The sequence below is a fragment of the Euphorbia lathyris genome, chromosome 8 (genome assembly GCF_963576675.1).
Source record: "Euphorbia lathyris chromosome 8, ddEupLath1.1, whole genome shotgun sequence".
Lineage (NCBI taxonomy): Eukaryota > Viridiplantae > Streptophyta > Magnoliopsida > Malpighiales > Euphorbiaceae > Euphorbia > Euphorbia lathyris.
Genome location: NC_088917.1, coordinates 64,032,782 through 64,050,182, shown reverse-complemented (window position 1 = coordinate 64,050,182; position 17,401 = coordinate 64,032,782). Strand labels below are relative to the sequence as shown.

Here is a 17,401-nt window from a genome sequence, read left to right as displayed (position 1 = left end):
AACATATTCAATTACAATATTCATGTTGTGAGCAAGTTCGATTCGATTATTCTTTCTAATAATATTATTTTTATAAAGATGAAATGTAAAACTATGTAGTTTACTTGTTCACGACCTTTATTTATGAGCTTACTTATGAATATAATTAATTCGCAAGTAAAGTTTATGAACAGATTTGTTAGATACTTATGAGCAAAACTCCTGAATGAATAAATAAATAAATAAATAAATAAATAGTTCACAAACAGCTCATGATAAAATAATTTAATGAACCGAACTCAAACATGATGTTAAGTCAGCTCAAGCTGGCCCATTTCTACTGAGCTTAGCATGAACAAACCATAGCTCCACTTGATTACACCTCTATCGCTTAATGCTTTTTTCCCCCAAAATGTATAGCTTATTTATTGCAACTGTCAAAATCTGAGTTTTATTCTATTAAAGGATATAGTTTTTTACAGACAAAGTGTACCCATTCCATCCCTACAATTTAACAAAAAATCAGAGTTCGTAGACTAAATTAGATACGTGATGTATAACTTTTGTCATATATCATACTTTATTGTACAACCTTCAATTTTGTACACAAAAGTATACAATTTTTTGTTGACTTCACATTAAAGTGTACAGCCGGTATTTATGACAGATTGATGTGAAGTCAACTCGCTACGTCAGCAAATTGACATCCTTAAAAGTCAAAAGTTGACCGGGCAACGTAAAGTCAACACATCACGTCAGTAATTTTGACTTTTATGTAGGTCAAATTGCTGACGTGGCACGTTGACTTCGTGTTAACCGGTCATAATTACCAGATATATATTTTAACGGAAGACCACCAAAAAATTGTACAATTTTACATGCAAAATTGAAGGCTGTACAGTGTACACCAGTGTGAAAAAAAGACAAACTTTGTCCACGCATATAATTTACCCACTAAATTTCACCAAGTCAATATTTAGGACCAAAAGTTAAAATTTGACCAAGTACAGTTGCATCCAATAGTAAGCAATACTTTGATCCTAAGTTGTTGAATTCTCTAATTGGACTTTCATCAGCATAAAGTCTGGCTTATAACCACAATGATAATTAAATTATTTGAAACTGGTAAGTACATAAATTGATTATATGTATGTTTAAAAGTGCAGCACAGCAAAGAAGAAAAGAATCTAATGCCAAGTAATCAAGCCAAAGACAATGGGATACCAAAGGTAGCTAATAGATAGAATATATTGAAATTCTTTAACAAGAATGAGCTGGAACATATAAAATATTCATAGCCAAGTTGCTAAGAAAGGTATTTCAATATGCTCCATGGATGAGATGCCTAATTATTTTCAAAGCTTTAAAATGCAACTATCATAATGGTTTGGACACAGACACTGATCAACTGAAATAAAATGCACCTTCTTTTATAACTCCAAACAAAGAAAACATAACTACACAGCAAGCAAATCTTGACAGAAAGAAAGACCATTAATTACAGTTACAGCAATGTTGCACAGAAACCGAAACTGATGCGGAAACGGAAACCGACGAAGAGTTTCTGTGCAACATAGAGTTACAGTGATTGAAGCCAATAAAACAACAATCCTTCAAGTTTTGGACATAACACTATACAAACATTTACAAGAACAACAATGGTTTAAAACATGGAACAAAAGTAGTTTTGGTAGCATCATCCTCCCATTGAATATCATTCCACCACTCTTCCTCTCCTTCAATGATCATTTCACTTGCCTTAGCACAATCTGAGTTTACTGGAAGCTTTCTAAGAAGTGAGCATTCAATTACTTCAATTTTCTTGAGACATGGAAAAGGCAATACCTTTGAGTATATGCTCTCTAGATTTGGTAAACTCTCTAGAGTTAGACTTTCTAGTTTTGCAAATGGCTTCAAATCTTCTCTTCCCTCGGATAATTCACCCATTCGTGCATCACTGATTATCTCCTCCATGTCTTCACAGCATTTGACCATCAAAACTGTGAGATTTGGGACTAGAATAACCCATGACAAATCCTGCAAACTCAAGCAATTTCCTAAGCATACTTTTTGAAGTCTTTCGAAGCATCCCTCCCTCGGCAACTCCGAATAATGTAGATTTCCATTGATTTCTTTCAACTTTTCAGCTTGATGGATCTCTAGTGTAAGTAGATTCTTCATAGCTGCTAAAGGTGAAATATCAAGTGAGCTTGAATCCCAGAAAACCTCAAGTGATAGAGATTGAGTACAATTAGACAATTTTGGATTTTTGAAAAATTTCTGAAGGGCAGAGTCACAGGTTATTGTGATGCTTAATACTTTCAAATGTTCCAAAGACAACAATGGATCGATATCCATATTTCTAACTGACAAAATATTATCCTCCTGTTCTTCCACAGAAAATCCACAACGAAACATTTTTAGAACTTGTAATGAAGTCAAGTTGGATATCAGTTGTTTGGGAATCACACGCAGCTGATCATCATACTCCAAGTTCAAGCATTTCAACTTCCCCAACATCATTAACTCAATTGGCAGTTGTTCTATCCATGTCCGTGATAGATTCAAATACTGCAACGAAACCAATTCTGAAATTTCCCGAGGTACTTCTTCTACTCCGCTATTTGATAAATCTAAAACAGTTAATGCTTCCATGAATTGAGAAAATTCACCTTTGATCATTATGAAGGGGTTATGATTGAGTAAGAAGGAGAAAATATTTTGAGGAACATTTGCAAGATTCCGGATGGAATTTCCCATCGGGGAAATCCATCCTACAGTTTCCAATGTTTCACGATCTGTTGGATCAAGTAACTGAGGATTCTTGAACATTTGAGACTTGATTGCTACCTTTAAAGCACAATCACGAACCATATCAAGCAGTTTTACACATTCACCTTCATCTTCCAATAAACCTGCTTCTATCAATGTATCTATAGCATTATATCCCAAACATAAAGTCTGACCTCTAGGACCCTTAACACCCAAAAGTTGTTCACAAATCCAAAAATCTATCAAATCATTCTTAGGAATGGTGGTGTCTTCCGGGAACAAACTGAAGTGTATGAGACAAGATTTAATTCTGTAATGAGGCAAACTATTAAAACAAAAGTGCAAGAATCGATCTGCTCCCATACCTTCGAATTCCATTCTCAGTATCTCTTCTACAGCATACATCCATTCTTCATGTGTCTTCCTGCAAGACATAGCACGACCAACAGTACAGAGTAAGATGGGCAAACCTCCACATCTATGTACCAAATATGTAGCAAGCTCTGAATTTCTCGGATCGCGAAGTATTTCAACTCCAACTTTGTTCCGAAACAATTGCCAAGCATCTTCGATTGAAAGCTCCTCCAATTCCAAGATAGCTTGAGCAGACATTTCACGGCACACGTCCTTAGAACGCGTAGTGAAGATTAATTTACAACCAGTGTGAGTTTGTTGTTGTGGATTGGGAACGCCGAGTCTTGTGAGATCGATACGGCCCCAAATATCGTCTAGAAACAATCCGAATTTCTTGCTGCTTAATGCATTAAGCATGAGTTCGGATTTTTCCTCAAAGCTTTTACCCACCCATTTGACATCAAAAAGACCTATGCTCTTGGAGATGTCGTCCTGAATTTTTTCTAGGGTTAATTGTGAAGATACAGTGACCCAAATGACATTCTGGAAATCACTGGTGCCGACTAATTTGGTGTAGAGTTGTCTCATAAGAGTAGTTTTGCCGACTCCTCCTTTCCCGCATACGGCGATTGATCCAGTAGATCTGTCCATTAGCAAACCCCAAGCTTGATCCATCCGGGAATCCAAGCCTACAGACATTTTGAACTGAGGAAGAAATTGACAATAGCTACTTTACTAAATTGCAATTTGAAAAGGGAAGTAAAGTAGTAAGAGAATATGAGAGAAGAGGGAGCAGTGGGAATGGCGAAGAGGAACAGCAAGAAGAGAAGAAGATGATAAGAAAAGTCAGGGGAATGAGGGAGACAAGTCCAAAGTAGTAAAATATGAGGAATATGGACAAAAGGAAACGAGGCTTTTCTAACATAATTGATTCAAAATGTTACCATTATTACACTTTTCTAACATAACCAATCGCTAGACTTTTTTACGTCAAAATGGTAACTTAAATTAAATTTGTTTTAATAAAATTATTTAATTTTAAATTTATATCTCGATTAAGTTATACCTTTTAAAAGTAAAACGACATTAAAAAAAGTGATAGCTACTAGTATATTATATCAGTAGTAATCAACATTAAAATTATCACGTTTGTTTGTCGTTTCGTCAGTGGTGAAAATTGATTAGTATTGACGTAGATATCATATTATATTTTCGTTGTCTTTTACTTTTTAAGTCATCGAAATGAGTTTTTTGAAACAATATTTAAAGTTAAATAATTTTAATAAAACAAATTAAAATTTAGTTACTATTTTGAAATAATCACAAAAGTTCTGGATTTAACCTAATATCGGAGTTGATACGTAAATTTTAGAGAATTTACAAAACTAGACATTTGGTAACACTCATTTATATTTCTAGACTTATTTCAAACTATGCTACCAAACTAGATATTTTTTCAATTCATATACCTAAAATACCCTTAAACTCTTCAACTGCACATCTTCTCCACTTTTCAAATCCTTGGATTCTCCAGCTGTTTCGACTCTTCACCTTCCTTGAATTTTGATAAGCAAATCGTTGAATATTATAAGTGTGAAAGCATGTGAACATTATTATAACTTCCTATCTCGTCCTCATTTTTCATAAAAGGGTTTGATTGATAATCTGAATCATCCTTTTCAATCTTTCCTGATGTTAATTGTTGGTCTTGATTGCTCTTTAATTTTGCAAATCACCAAATCTAAATATAATTTATATGTAATTTTCGGGTTTGCATTTTATGATATGAGAACTCGTTTGGGTTGCATTTCATAAAATACCAACCCATATCATAAAATGTGAACCATTAAATTTACTTTAAGCATTTAAAATTACACAGAATATGAGTTGAAGAAGAATATGAGGTTATAGAAATTTACTCTAAACATTCAAAATTTACTTTTATTTGTTCTCCATTGTACTTAGTTTATGTTTTTTCGTTGTTTTTAGTTTGAAATAATATTTGTTCTTCGTTGTGTTTAGTTTCTGTTTCTATTTTTTTCACTGTTCTTGTAGAAATTTACTTTAGACATTCTAGATAGGTTGAAGAAGAAGATACGGTTGAAAAAGATGGGTTGAAGAAAATGAGTTGAAAAGGATGAGAGGTTTATGGAAGAATATAGTTTAGTAGCATAAGTCTAAGTATGTCTATAAATATAAATCAACTTCTTCTAAAATCTAGTTTTATAAAGGCCTAATACATAAATAACCCCCTGAACTTATCCAAATGTTGCAACTGCCCCCCTCAACTTTCAATTGTAACAACTTACCCCTCAAACTTGTCCAATTGTAAAATATAACCCCTCAAACTTGTCCAATTGTAAAACATAACCCCAAATTGAGATTTTTTTTTACCCCGTACTTGAAGCAACCGTAAAAATGTTTCCCCGAATTCGTATCACGCTATGAAATCTTCAATGGAGCTATTTCTCCACATAAACACATTTTCACCCACATAATATCTCAAAACTTTGAATCAAGAAATCACTAAAAAACGAATAGCAATAACAAAAAGAAGAAGAAGAAGTTGAAGAATTGAGGATTTGGTTACTTAAATACTGATTTTTTTGGGTCTAAAGATATGATTATCACATTCCACGAGCGTTTGCAGCTTTTATATTTCACGTGTTTCTTCAATTGCAGTTCGTGTTAGCAATTTGGGGTTCTGTTTTACAATTGAATAAGTTTGAGGGGTTATGTTTTACAATTGGACAAGTTTGAGGGGTAAATTGTTACAATTGAAAGTTGGAGGGGGTAGTTGCAACATTTGAACAAGTTTAGGAGGTTATTTGTGTATTACGCCCTTTTATAAATTACCCTAAATTTTACTTTGAGCTTAGCAATTTTTGGAGGTCATTTTTTACACTTAATTTGTGTTGTTAAAATGGACCACTAGTTTTAAAGTGAAGGATATGTATTAGACTTTTCTAACATAATAGTATCTTCATTAAATTGCAAGACAATATTAATATATATGTAAGTTTTTTCTTGCGTATATTTTACGGGTTTTGATAAATACAGTCTTTCGGACTGTATATAAGCATTTAATAGGTTAGTATATTTTTTTGTGTATTTCTAATATTTATTATTACGTTGAATTTTTTAATAAATTAAATATTATTACGCATTTTTAATATTTACATTAATAGGTTTTGTTGTATTTAAAAGTTCAATACAATAATAAATGTAAATATACTAACCTATTAAATGCTTATATGCAGTTCTAAGGACATCATATATCAAAACTCATATTTTATTGGTGATGTGATTTACAAACTTAACTAGGAATAGTAGAGCAAAAATCATTTAAAAGTAAATAACATGTGTGGGTTCGTTTTATTAATTGTTAATAAATATAGATGTGTGATAATTTGAGGTGAATTTTTCTAGTCCTTTCAATAGGGACCGACGATCCCACTCTGATATTTAAGTCAGTAAAACTCAAAGACGAGGAAGATACTCAAAAGTACATAGATGAAATGTGCATGCAAAATATTATATTTTAGTATATTATGTACCTTCCTATTTATAGGAATGAGTTGGATTTCATATGGTAGCGGTTTAATGGGGGAGGTTTGCTGCCAACTTGAAATGATTGCACTAGTTGTAACTGTTGTCTGTGAATTAAGGCGCAAGACCAGGGTTGAAAGCACCTAACCTTGAGGTTTTGACTAGGCCACATGGCGTTTGCAGTTACGGCTTCGAGAGAAGTTATCCTATTAGGTCACGTGTAATATGATAGTTGTGTGATGATATCAGATATCCCCCTTCCTCCCCCCCCCCTTCTAAAGTCGATAGGCTAAAGTGCTTTAGGGCTTCGTTGTTATGGATGGCTGAATAAGAGATTTCTAATTGGAGCTTCGGCTTATAGTCGATCGAATTGAGCCTTCGGTGTTTGTGCAAGCTGAAAACACCACTTGGTTAAGTTATTTGTGTTGATGTGTTGGAACGTGCGTTCTACCTTTTAAGCAAACCAGGTAAGACAAATGATAGAGGTGTGGGGGAGTTGTGTTGATACTCACACATCACGTGAAGCTAAAGCATGGTGTCACCCTACTTGTGATGACGGTTATTGTTCTGAATTCCTGACATATGTTAAATTGGTGTGCCTTTTCCTTTGATCGATATCATTCATTAGTGTACTTCTTATGTTTGTTTACCCTTGAGTGTCTTTGAAATGGTGTAATGACTATTAACCGCCTTCTTTATTGTGCTGCCTCAACTTCTTCCTTTTGGAGCCTATAAAAGAAGAAGACTAATGTAAACACTAGACCAAGGTTCTACTGATGCAAATCTTATATTGGTTACTATGAAAATCTACGATAATGTTAAGAGAAGAAAAGTCTTAAGAGGTTTGGAAGTCGGTTAACCTTTTCATTAGAGGCCTATTTGACCTCGAGGATCTACGAGATGAGTAGTACTTGCTATTAGCGTACCAATACAACTGACTAGACTAGATTTAGATCTACAATGAGCAAGTTGTAGATAGTCTTTTTTTCAAAGCAATTTTTAAGTTTTTTTTTAATTTCTAACTAATTCACATATTATGTTAGGATATACGAGGCTATCTCGGACATAATTTATTGAAAGAATCATATGCGTTAAATCAATTTATCTTGTTCTAAATATATTCTAATATATTTATCTGAATGTATTCAGAATATGATCAATTAAAATTGTCACATCCGTGTCCTTAATTTTAATTATTATACCCTAATATTATGTTACACTATATTTATTTATTGATTGGAGAATTAATTGGAGATTATGGATATAGTTTGGAAGCCAATTTCATGTTTTAAGTGTAAAATTAAAAGTTTAGGGTAAGTTTTAAAATAAGCTAAAACTTATAGGGACCAAATATGATATTTGCCATCATTGGGAAGCAAAATCCCATCATCCAAGACTGCATTTCGTGTTCCATATTGATAAGAGAAAAAAAAATTGAATTAGTCTCCATCTTCTCCTTCATTCTTCTCAATTCACCCCAAAACTATCCAACCATACGAAATTAATGTTTTCCGGAGATTCAACCGTCGGATCGTCGTGAAATTTAAACTGTAGCTTCTAGAGACATATTTCTAAGTTCTGACTGGAGGGATTTTGATTTGGAGATTCCTACATGGGGTTCGACCTAGGCAGATTATGATGGTGAATTTGAGGTTTAATGTGCTAATTTTCGCAATTAGTGCTAAAGTAAGTAATTATCAACTACCCTTTTGAGTTTTTATGTATATATATGTATATATAACTCTATATTTTCCAGAGAATTGAATTTTTGTGGTGATTTTTGACATGCATTTGATTAATTGGAGTTTCTATGGACTAGTTTTTAACATGAGCTTAAAGTTAAGTTCAAGTAATTATATATGTATTTGCATGTTAATTTTAACATATAATATATAATTATATATACATGATTTGGATTTTGTTTTGATAAACTTAGTATATTTGATTAATAGTTGTGTAAGATTTGATATTTTGAGGAGTAGAATTTAAGAAAAATGTATTGAGAAACTTTATTAAATATATATATATATAAAGTGATTTTCTATAGATTTATTTCTCAAAGTAAATTTTAGTTTTAATTAAAGATTATTAAAATATAAATTTTGATGAATTTATGAATTATTGAAATAAAGTATTTATATATGATGATTTATGTGCTTATTTTAAGAGATTGAAGTTAGTGTTGATAAGTATATTTTAAATTATTTATTGGTGATTTTAGCTAACAATGATTTATGACTTAATATTTTGGAGAATGAAATTGAAGGAAAGTACTTGAAAATTTTATGATGTTGATTTATGAGTTATATATATATATATATTTACATATATATATATATTTCTGATTTTAATTATATTAAATGAGTATTTGATTTTAAATGATTTTGTATTTTGAGCAATTTTTAGAGAATATTTGAATAATTGTGGCTCTTTTGCGGAAGCCAAATGGTTTATGGTTTATGGTTGTGAAAAAAAAATTATGAAATTTGATTGTGAAAAGAGATTTGAGTATATTATAATTTTATGATATAAGATTTTTAGTATCCATCAAGAGTAATCCGGATAGGTGATTTAATTAAAGTCCGTATTTAGTGAGAAATACGGCATGTGTACACAGTTAAGACCTAATAGGGCATGACAAAGAAGTGTTGAGTAAGACCATGCAGGGTTAGGCAAACTTATGAGATATCTCGATTATATTATATTGTGGGGATTGATACATACGGGGATTATCTCTCGGATGGATACAATGTGCAAAGTATTTATTGATATACGATTTGCGAAGTATTTATTGATATATGGTTTGCGAAATATTTATTGGGGTACAGTTGGTGAATCATTTATTGATATACAGTTTATAAAGTATTTATCGAAATACGGTTAATTGCAAACTTATTTATATTGTGATATTTGAAAAATAATGCTTATAACAAGCTTATGATATTTTAAAGTACATATTTGGTTAAACGTACTATTTTAAGTATTTTACTATGGTTTAATCCATAAAGTGTTCATTTTTAAGAATATGAATTTTATATGATGCATTTTGAAAATTAAACTATATATATAGCTATTTTGAGTATAAGTACTTTATGTAGTTGATAATTGCTTACTGAGATTTTTGTCTCACCTTTTTAAATGTTTTAATGTTTTTAGGTGAGAAAGTACAGGATAGAAAGAAGGGTACCGACCGATTAGGCGATGATCGGAAGTTGAGGCTTATTGTTAGAATTATTATTAGAACTTTAATATTTAATTGTATTATGATGAAGTTGGTAAATATGTTGAGGTTTTAATGTAATAGGAATATGGATTTGTTTAGAATATACATTTAAGAGGAATACCTAGAAAAGTGATATTTATGATATTTGGAGACTATTAAGTGTTGATTGTGATCCTTCTATTTCACGCCCGATGCCGATTGAGGTCGTTTAGGGTCGGGTGTGACAAAAATTCATATATAATATTTATTATAAATTATATTCGAGATATAATTTCATATGAAGTGTGAAGTGATCGTTGATGGGGAAAGTCAAGAGAATATCCTTAGTAGAGCAGCCTTAAGCAAGTTTGGCTTGGTACTCGAACCACACCCGCACCCGTATCAGATTGGTTGGATCAAAGATGGGGAGAAACTTAATTTCACTCATCGATGTAAGGTTCTTATCTCCCTTAGGGCTATGAGGTTATGTGTTATATGGTTGAGATGGATGTGTATCATTTGCTCCTAAGGAGGCCTTAGCAATTTGATTGAAATGACACGCATGCCGGAAGAATTAATACTTACACCATATTCAAGGATGGAGTCAAGTACGTTCTTACACCTTTGAGGATTTCTTCTAGTGGGGAAAAGAAAGCCACCTTGATTGTTTGTCCAACATGGGAACCGATATCGAAAGGGAATGTAATAACTTGTCAAGTCCTTTACCTGGTGGTAAAGGGTAGTTCGTTTGAAAATAAAGCTAGTTTTGGTGGAGTGAGCAAGACATGCCACGTTTTGTTGACTCCGGGGAATGGATCCGCTAGTTCTATACTAATGTTACCCCATAGACCAAACATTAGCACTAACACGAGCAAGCAATTGTTGACTTAAGCCTCCTATCGGGTAATTTCCAAACTCGTTGTTGTATATTTTGTTAACTCACTCAAATTGAGAGTTATGACAACCTTATTGGGAAGACATCCATTCTATGTACTTATCAAGAAGTATCACCTCATGAGGATGAGATTGATGTTTGGGAAGTGTACTAAGAATGACACCAGCATACGGAGCCAAGAGGGGGATCATCGAAAAGCTCGGAATCGGTTGACCCTAAACCATGGTGGAATTATGGGGGACCTCAAAGCAAAGTGCACTCTTTATAGGCATGTGGTACACCATTTAAGCAATGAAGGAGAGCCTAAGTGGAGAAATGAGCATGAAGTTCGCATGACATGAGTCTGTGAGATACCGTATTCGACGATCACCTTGGCTCAACAAGTTGTTGATGGTCGAGAGTGGCTCCATCGAGCTTAGGGTTGGCAATGGAGTTATTGGGCATGAGCGGATAACATATGTAGGGAGGCGTGTCATTTCTTGTCCTATGATAGACTTGGGGTCCAAATATTTTCAAGAAGATGAGAATGATGCAGACATCTCCCTCAAGAACCCTAGCTAAGATGGATGAGGGCCCACACGGCGTGCAACATCAGCCACACGCTGTGTGAGACGAGTGGTGAATGAAGAAGCTAGAAGGAAAACCCCACACGATGTGTTAAGGGAGCAACATGCGTGTGGGCAGCTAGATGAGCCCCCAGAATTTTATGCGAAATTCACACGGTGTGTGGCCTTCATTCACACACCGTATGACCTGGTGAAGAGGGCGTGGGCGAGGCCTCGTCGGGCCAGGAAGTTTTCAGAGATATTAGCCACACGATGTGTCAAGTATGCCACACGCCATGTGAGGTGATTTCGCTTGCAAGGAGACCAAATCTGTCAGAATTCCTGCTTCCTTTTATTTACTGTTTTGCCATTTAGGCCTATTTACCATTATGTCATTTTAACCAGTTCAATTTAGGGGGAGATATTTAAACCCCAATGTTTGTAAGGATAATCATCTTTTCCAATAAAAAATACAAAACTCCTTTGAGAGAAAGGTTTTCATACATATCAATAAGATTAACTTATTCTAGTTAAGCTAGAAAAGAAACTTCTTTGTTAGTTTACGATTAAAACTAACTTGTTCGTTATTAATCTGTATCAGTTTAAGGGACTTCGAAACCATTCCCAGGAGCCAAAGGGAAAAGAACTAGTCGTATTGTTAGTTTGCAGGGGTATTGATAGGGGCATTTTGTCCCTATCTTTTAGCGTGATTTACGGTTTAATTTGGGACTAAATAAGTAAGTTTAATTACAAAAATAAGTAGATTTTAATAAAATAATGAACTAAAAATAAATTCCGTACTTTCGGTTAATTTTCCTTATTTTTGATTAATTTAGAAAATAAAAAACGTCAAGCTAACTCGGCTCCCGAGAATTGTATTTCAGGTACGAGCAAGGAGCAAGAATTCACCGACAATACGCAGGGCGTATCACCCTCCACGCGGGGCGTGGAACACATTGTCAAAAATGATTGCTCAATCCGCAGGCACCACGTGGGATCTACCCGCTGCCACGCGGGGCGTCCCACCTTCCACGCGGGGCGTATGAGCAATGATCAGTAATAATGTCTCAATCATGAATGTCAGACTGCAGGATCTTCTAAAGTCAAATGACAAATACGCGAGGCGTACAACCATATACGCGGGGCGTGTATGGGAAGTTCTTCAAGATAAAATTCCAGAAACTCATATACGCGAGGCGTCCCCCAGGCCACGCGAGACGTAAAAGACCTAATTCAAGCAATAAAATCTCAGAAGCTCAACTACGCGAGGCGCACCCCAATCCACGCGGGGCGTGGTTGAGACAACAAGATCTGGATTTGGTCCACATGTAGGAGATTTCTGACAGAATGCGCAAATACGCGGGGCATCTCCCACCATACGCGAGGCGTATCATGGGAAATCTGCAGAAAATCATGTTCCTCCATGCTTGTATCTTGTGAAATTACAATCCTACCCCTAGCTTGATGTCAATAAATAGGAGTGACTAGCACTCACTTAGTAAGCTTTTGATATACAATTCTTGATATAGATTAAGTTCTTGTTTCTTAATTTTAGATTTTATTTTACATAGCAAAACTCTATCATCTTGAGAGCTTGTTCGTTGATTCCGGCATCCCGTCAAAGTTCCGTTCCATTTCCGTTCACCAAGCTCGAAAGCTCCACCTCCAAGTCCTAAGAGACGGCCTTGAGTCCGGTTAGCTAGTTCCGAGGGTGGATTCTTCCCTTTTCACTTGCTAATTAGCTTGTACTCTTCCTATGTACTAGGCTTGGTTGTATTCCATATTTACATTCTCCATATTTATAATTTATGATTCATAATCTCTTTTCTATATATGTGTTGATGTTTGTTACTTGTTTTGATACTCGTAATTGATTATTGTGTAGGAGAACGCGATTTCCGACGCCATTCGGGCTATCCTTAGGGATTCATATAGGAGTTGCCTTACCGGAAGTGACGCTCCGGAAACCGTAGGAATTGACAAACCACGAAACTTACGGGCCCTAATTTCTGATCCCGAGCATTAGACACGCCTTGACTAGGAACCACGTAGTCTAAGTACTTCACGGGTCGGTCACACTACACGTAGTCGTCATTGCAAGAGTAAATCATTAACCGTATATATATTTGGAGTCATTGTTTGTCATATTTATAACTTATCGCCATCCGTATCATTTCGTAGAGTTTTTGTTATATAATTTTGTCTCGCCCGTAGTTAGGAGTAGTTTGTAGTTGTTCCCCGAATCAACTCAAAGTATTCACCGCTTAGATAACATATAAAACCGAGTCGTTTAATACTTGTAGTTATAAATCCCGTGGATTCGATACCCGGTCTTAACCGGATTATTACTTGATACGACGGGGTACACTTGCCCCTAAGTAGTGGCGTCTAGTAGAGATAGAGCAGTTAGGAAGATCACATCCATAGTCGTAACGCACTTATCATAATATATATTTCGTAGAGCTCTACCCAGGCGTTAACGCATCAGGTATTAAGAGAGAAAAAACGCGTTATAGGAACCCAAAAAAGTAGAAAATACATGTTGAAAAAAGTAATTGTTCATATAAAACAAAAACAATAGTTTCTTAACCAAAAACCTCGAACCCTCCTTTTTAATATAAAACAAAGAATAGGATGAGAAAAAAAAAATTAAATAAACACCTCCTCAATCATAGGTTAAATAGTATTCTAACTTCATTGTTAGACTAGTATTTCTAATTATCTAATTGTTAGACTAGTATTTCTAATTATCTAATAACTTAAGTAAATAAAATCTGAGTTCATAGTCCATCCGAATCCAAATTCATACAAACAGATAATTCCTACGAATTAAATAATACTAAACTTAAAAATATAAATAACATTAACCTAAAAAAACAGAAATGAAATTAACTATTTCTATATTAAACTTAAAAAAGCAAAATATTATTATTTGCCATACAGTAAAGTTGTTCCAAAGCAAGATGATATTAGATAGGGAAAATTATAAAATTGGGTCAAATGGAAGATTCATTTACATATTTAACCAATTTACTCAACCTACTACATATCTATACTGTTTTTGTGTGACTTTTTCAAAATACCCTCAATATGTTTGTAATTTTACGGTGCGGCTGTCTCCCTCCCGTCTGACTTCGCAGATTCTAGCATATGCGAAGCTAATGTTTGGTTGAGTTGATGATTTTAATTACCATATGCGAAGTCTGGTTGTGTTTTTAACAAAATTCGCTAAGTGGTATATAACAAAAAATGCCAAACAACAACGGATTCTAACATTAAAATCATAACATTATCAAAATTTACAACAAGATTGCCACAATAACAACATTAAAATCATAACATTATCAAAATTTACAACAAGATTGCCACAATAAACTCCTAACAAATCACTTCAAAGTGAACATGATGAATCTGGATGAAAATTTCTCTCTTTACAGGAAGTCCAGACTTTTTGGGATGGACGTTTCCCATGGTGCACACCAAGATTGGCACAATCTCTCCTAATGAATCATTTTAAAGTAAATGTGTCAATCTTGAGGGAAATTAATCCCTATACAAGAAGGAAAGTCATCTCCCCTGCAGCCCAGTACACCGCCTTCCAAAAAGGGATGTTACATATTCAACCACCTTTAGAAAAAAGTAATCGTGTTAGGCAGAAAAAAAATGACAATTTGGCTTCGCGAAATGAGGATTAGCGAAGCATGCGAATGTAAATGTGCAGGGAAGAGGATGATTGTACTTAGCGAATCGATGCTTTTGTGAAGTCTGCGAGGTCTAAAACGTCACGATCTATGTCGCATATCGATGCTTTCGTGAAGTCTACGAGTGAAATCATGAACTTTTCTACTCGCAGACTTCCCGAAATAATCGATTCGCTAAGTAGATCGTCACATTTCAGGCTCTTTCTCATCGTAGATCTTCGTGAAATCATCGACTACACGAAGTGATTTTATGGAAAAACGCAGAGAAAACAGTAGATACTTACATTTTTCGCGCCTTTCACCTTTAAAAGCGACAATAACAATATGATAAACTCGGAAAAACGATGGAAATAACGTAGAATAACCATTTCTTTGATGGTAACAAGAAGAAAGAAACCAAGGAAGGAGCAGGAACAAGAAGATGAAGAACCATTGCTTTGTTTTCTAGGATTAGGAAGATGAAGAATCAAGAGATGAAGCGAGGACGAAGAGAAATACATTGTGATGTGGAGAAATGGTGCAGCTTTCGCGCAATTTAAAGGAAGAGATGAAGATCAAAGATCTGGAAATCATTTGGGGAAGAGCAGCGGGTTCGCGTAACCGGAAAGGAGAAGGGGGGGAAGATGAAAGGTTGGGGTATTTTAGGAAAGTCACACAAAAACAATCTAGATGTATAGTAGGTTGAGTAAATGGCTTAAATATGTAAATAGGTCTCCAATTTGACCCAATTTTATCATATGGTTATTGACAATTTTAATGGTAAAAGGCGGAAAAAATATAAGTATCTACTGTTTTCTCTTTGTTTTTTTCCAGAAAATCACTTCGCGAATTGGGCTTTTGCGAAGGTCTGCGAGGAAAAAGAGGCTGAAACGGGCGATTTTACTTCGCGAACACATATTACGCGAAGTGTGCGAAGAGAAATGTTCATGATTTTTACCTTCGCAGACTTCGCGTAATCTGGTTTGGTGAAGTAAAATTGTCACATTTCTCTTTGCAGACTTCTCGTAATCCGTTTTCGTGAAGTAAAAGTGTCATCTTTCTTGCACATTTCTCTTCACAGACTTCGCGGAATCCTCTTTTCGCGAAGCCAAATCGTCCTTTTTTTTTCCTAACACGATTTAATTTTTATGAAGGTGGTTGAATACATAACATGCCTTTCAGGAAGACGGTGTACTGGGATGTAGAGGAGGTGGGAACCTACCGATTTCTCTTCTACATGGAGAAATTTCCGTCAAGATTCGTCACATTGACTTTGAAATGATTTTATTGTTGTTATTGTTGCAATCTTGTTATAAAATTTGATAATGTTATGATTTTAGTGTTGTTATTGTTGCAATCTTGTTGTAAATTTTGATAATGTTATCATTTTAATATTAGAATTATTGTTGCACTCTTGTTGTTATGCCTTTTTTGTTATATACCACTTCGCAGATTTTGCAGTATGCATAGTATGCGAAGATAATACTGCTTAAAAACACGTCTTTTAATTCGTATATTGCAAAATCTGTGAAAATGAAAATTAATCTACGAATTAGTATTGTCTTCGCAGGCTTCAGATATTGCGAAATCTGCGAATTAAAACAATCTACTGAACGAAACATTATCTTCGCATATTGTGAAATCTGTGAAGTGTTATATATATATTAAGGGTATTTTGGGAAAGTCGCACAAAAATAGTCTAGATATGTAGTAAGTTGGATAAATAGGTTAAATATATAAATGAGTCTTCCATTTGATCCAATTTTGTAATTGTTCGTATTTTAATTATTTTTTCAAAAAAAATTTAAATGATATTAGTATATATATTTTTGGGTAATTAATTTATTAGTCCCTATATTTTGATAAAACACATTGTTTAGTCCCTATATTTTTAAAAACACACGGTAAAGTCCCTAACGTTTTTCTCGGTGAATTGTTTAGTCCCTAAAGTTTTTCTCGGTGAACTGTTTAATCCCTACCATTAGACTCTCATGAAGATTCTGTTAGTCAATTTGGATTTGCATTTTTCTTTTTCTTTATTTTCCTTTTCTTTAAACTCTAATGCATCTGAAATCAACTTTGAGTGTTCTTCTGCTTGATTTTCTTCTTAATCGTTCAAATTCGTAAGCATTGGGTCTGTTCTTTTTCTTGTTCTCCATACAAATAGTTTCTTCTTCTAAATTGGATTTCCACTTCTAAAATTTGAAGGTAAATAGTAAAGGGTAATTTAGTCATTTTCGAAGTCATAAACGGTAAAAAATCTAACAAACAGATGCAAGTGAGGAAAAAAGTTAGAGACTTTACCATGTGTTTTTGAAAATACAGGGATTAAACAGTGCGTTTTGTCAAAATATAGGGACTAATAAATTAATTAGTCTATATTTTTTAATATTTCGTTGGGAGAAGATAAGTTCAAACACTGGTA

At 34.2% G+C, this 17,401-nt stretch overlaps 1 protein-coding gene across 2 annotated transcripts; it reads right to left on the bottom strand.

The window, feature by feature from the left end:
- Positions 1-1,454: 1,454 nt before the first annotated feature.
- On the bottom strand, positions 1,455-4,002 carry LOC136203446 (probable disease resistance protein At5g63020). 2 transcript variants are annotated; one of them, XM_065994605.1, is made up of 2 exons: positions 3,117-3,298; positions 1,455-3,034 (listed from the first exon to the last, which is right to left on the bottom strand). In XM_065994605.1, exons 1-2 carry the CDS (start codon positions 3,158-3,160, stop codon positions 1,624-1,626), a joined length of 1,455 nt encoding a protein of 484 aa, XP_065850677.1. In that variant the 5' UTR covers positions 3,161-3,298; the 3' UTR covers positions 1,455-1,623. The 2 variants fall into 2 exon arrangements, with proteins under 2 accessions (XP_065850677.1, XP_065850676.1); XM_065994604.1 differs by having other exon boundaries at positions 1,455-4,002.
- Positions 4,003-17,401: the final 13,399 nt, after the last annotated feature.

Coding starts and splice junctions, on each gene's coding strand:
- LOC136203446 (XM_065994604.1), bottom strand. CDS start 3,804: ATGTCTGTAGGCTTGGATTCCCGGATGGATCAAGCTTGGGGTTTGCTA.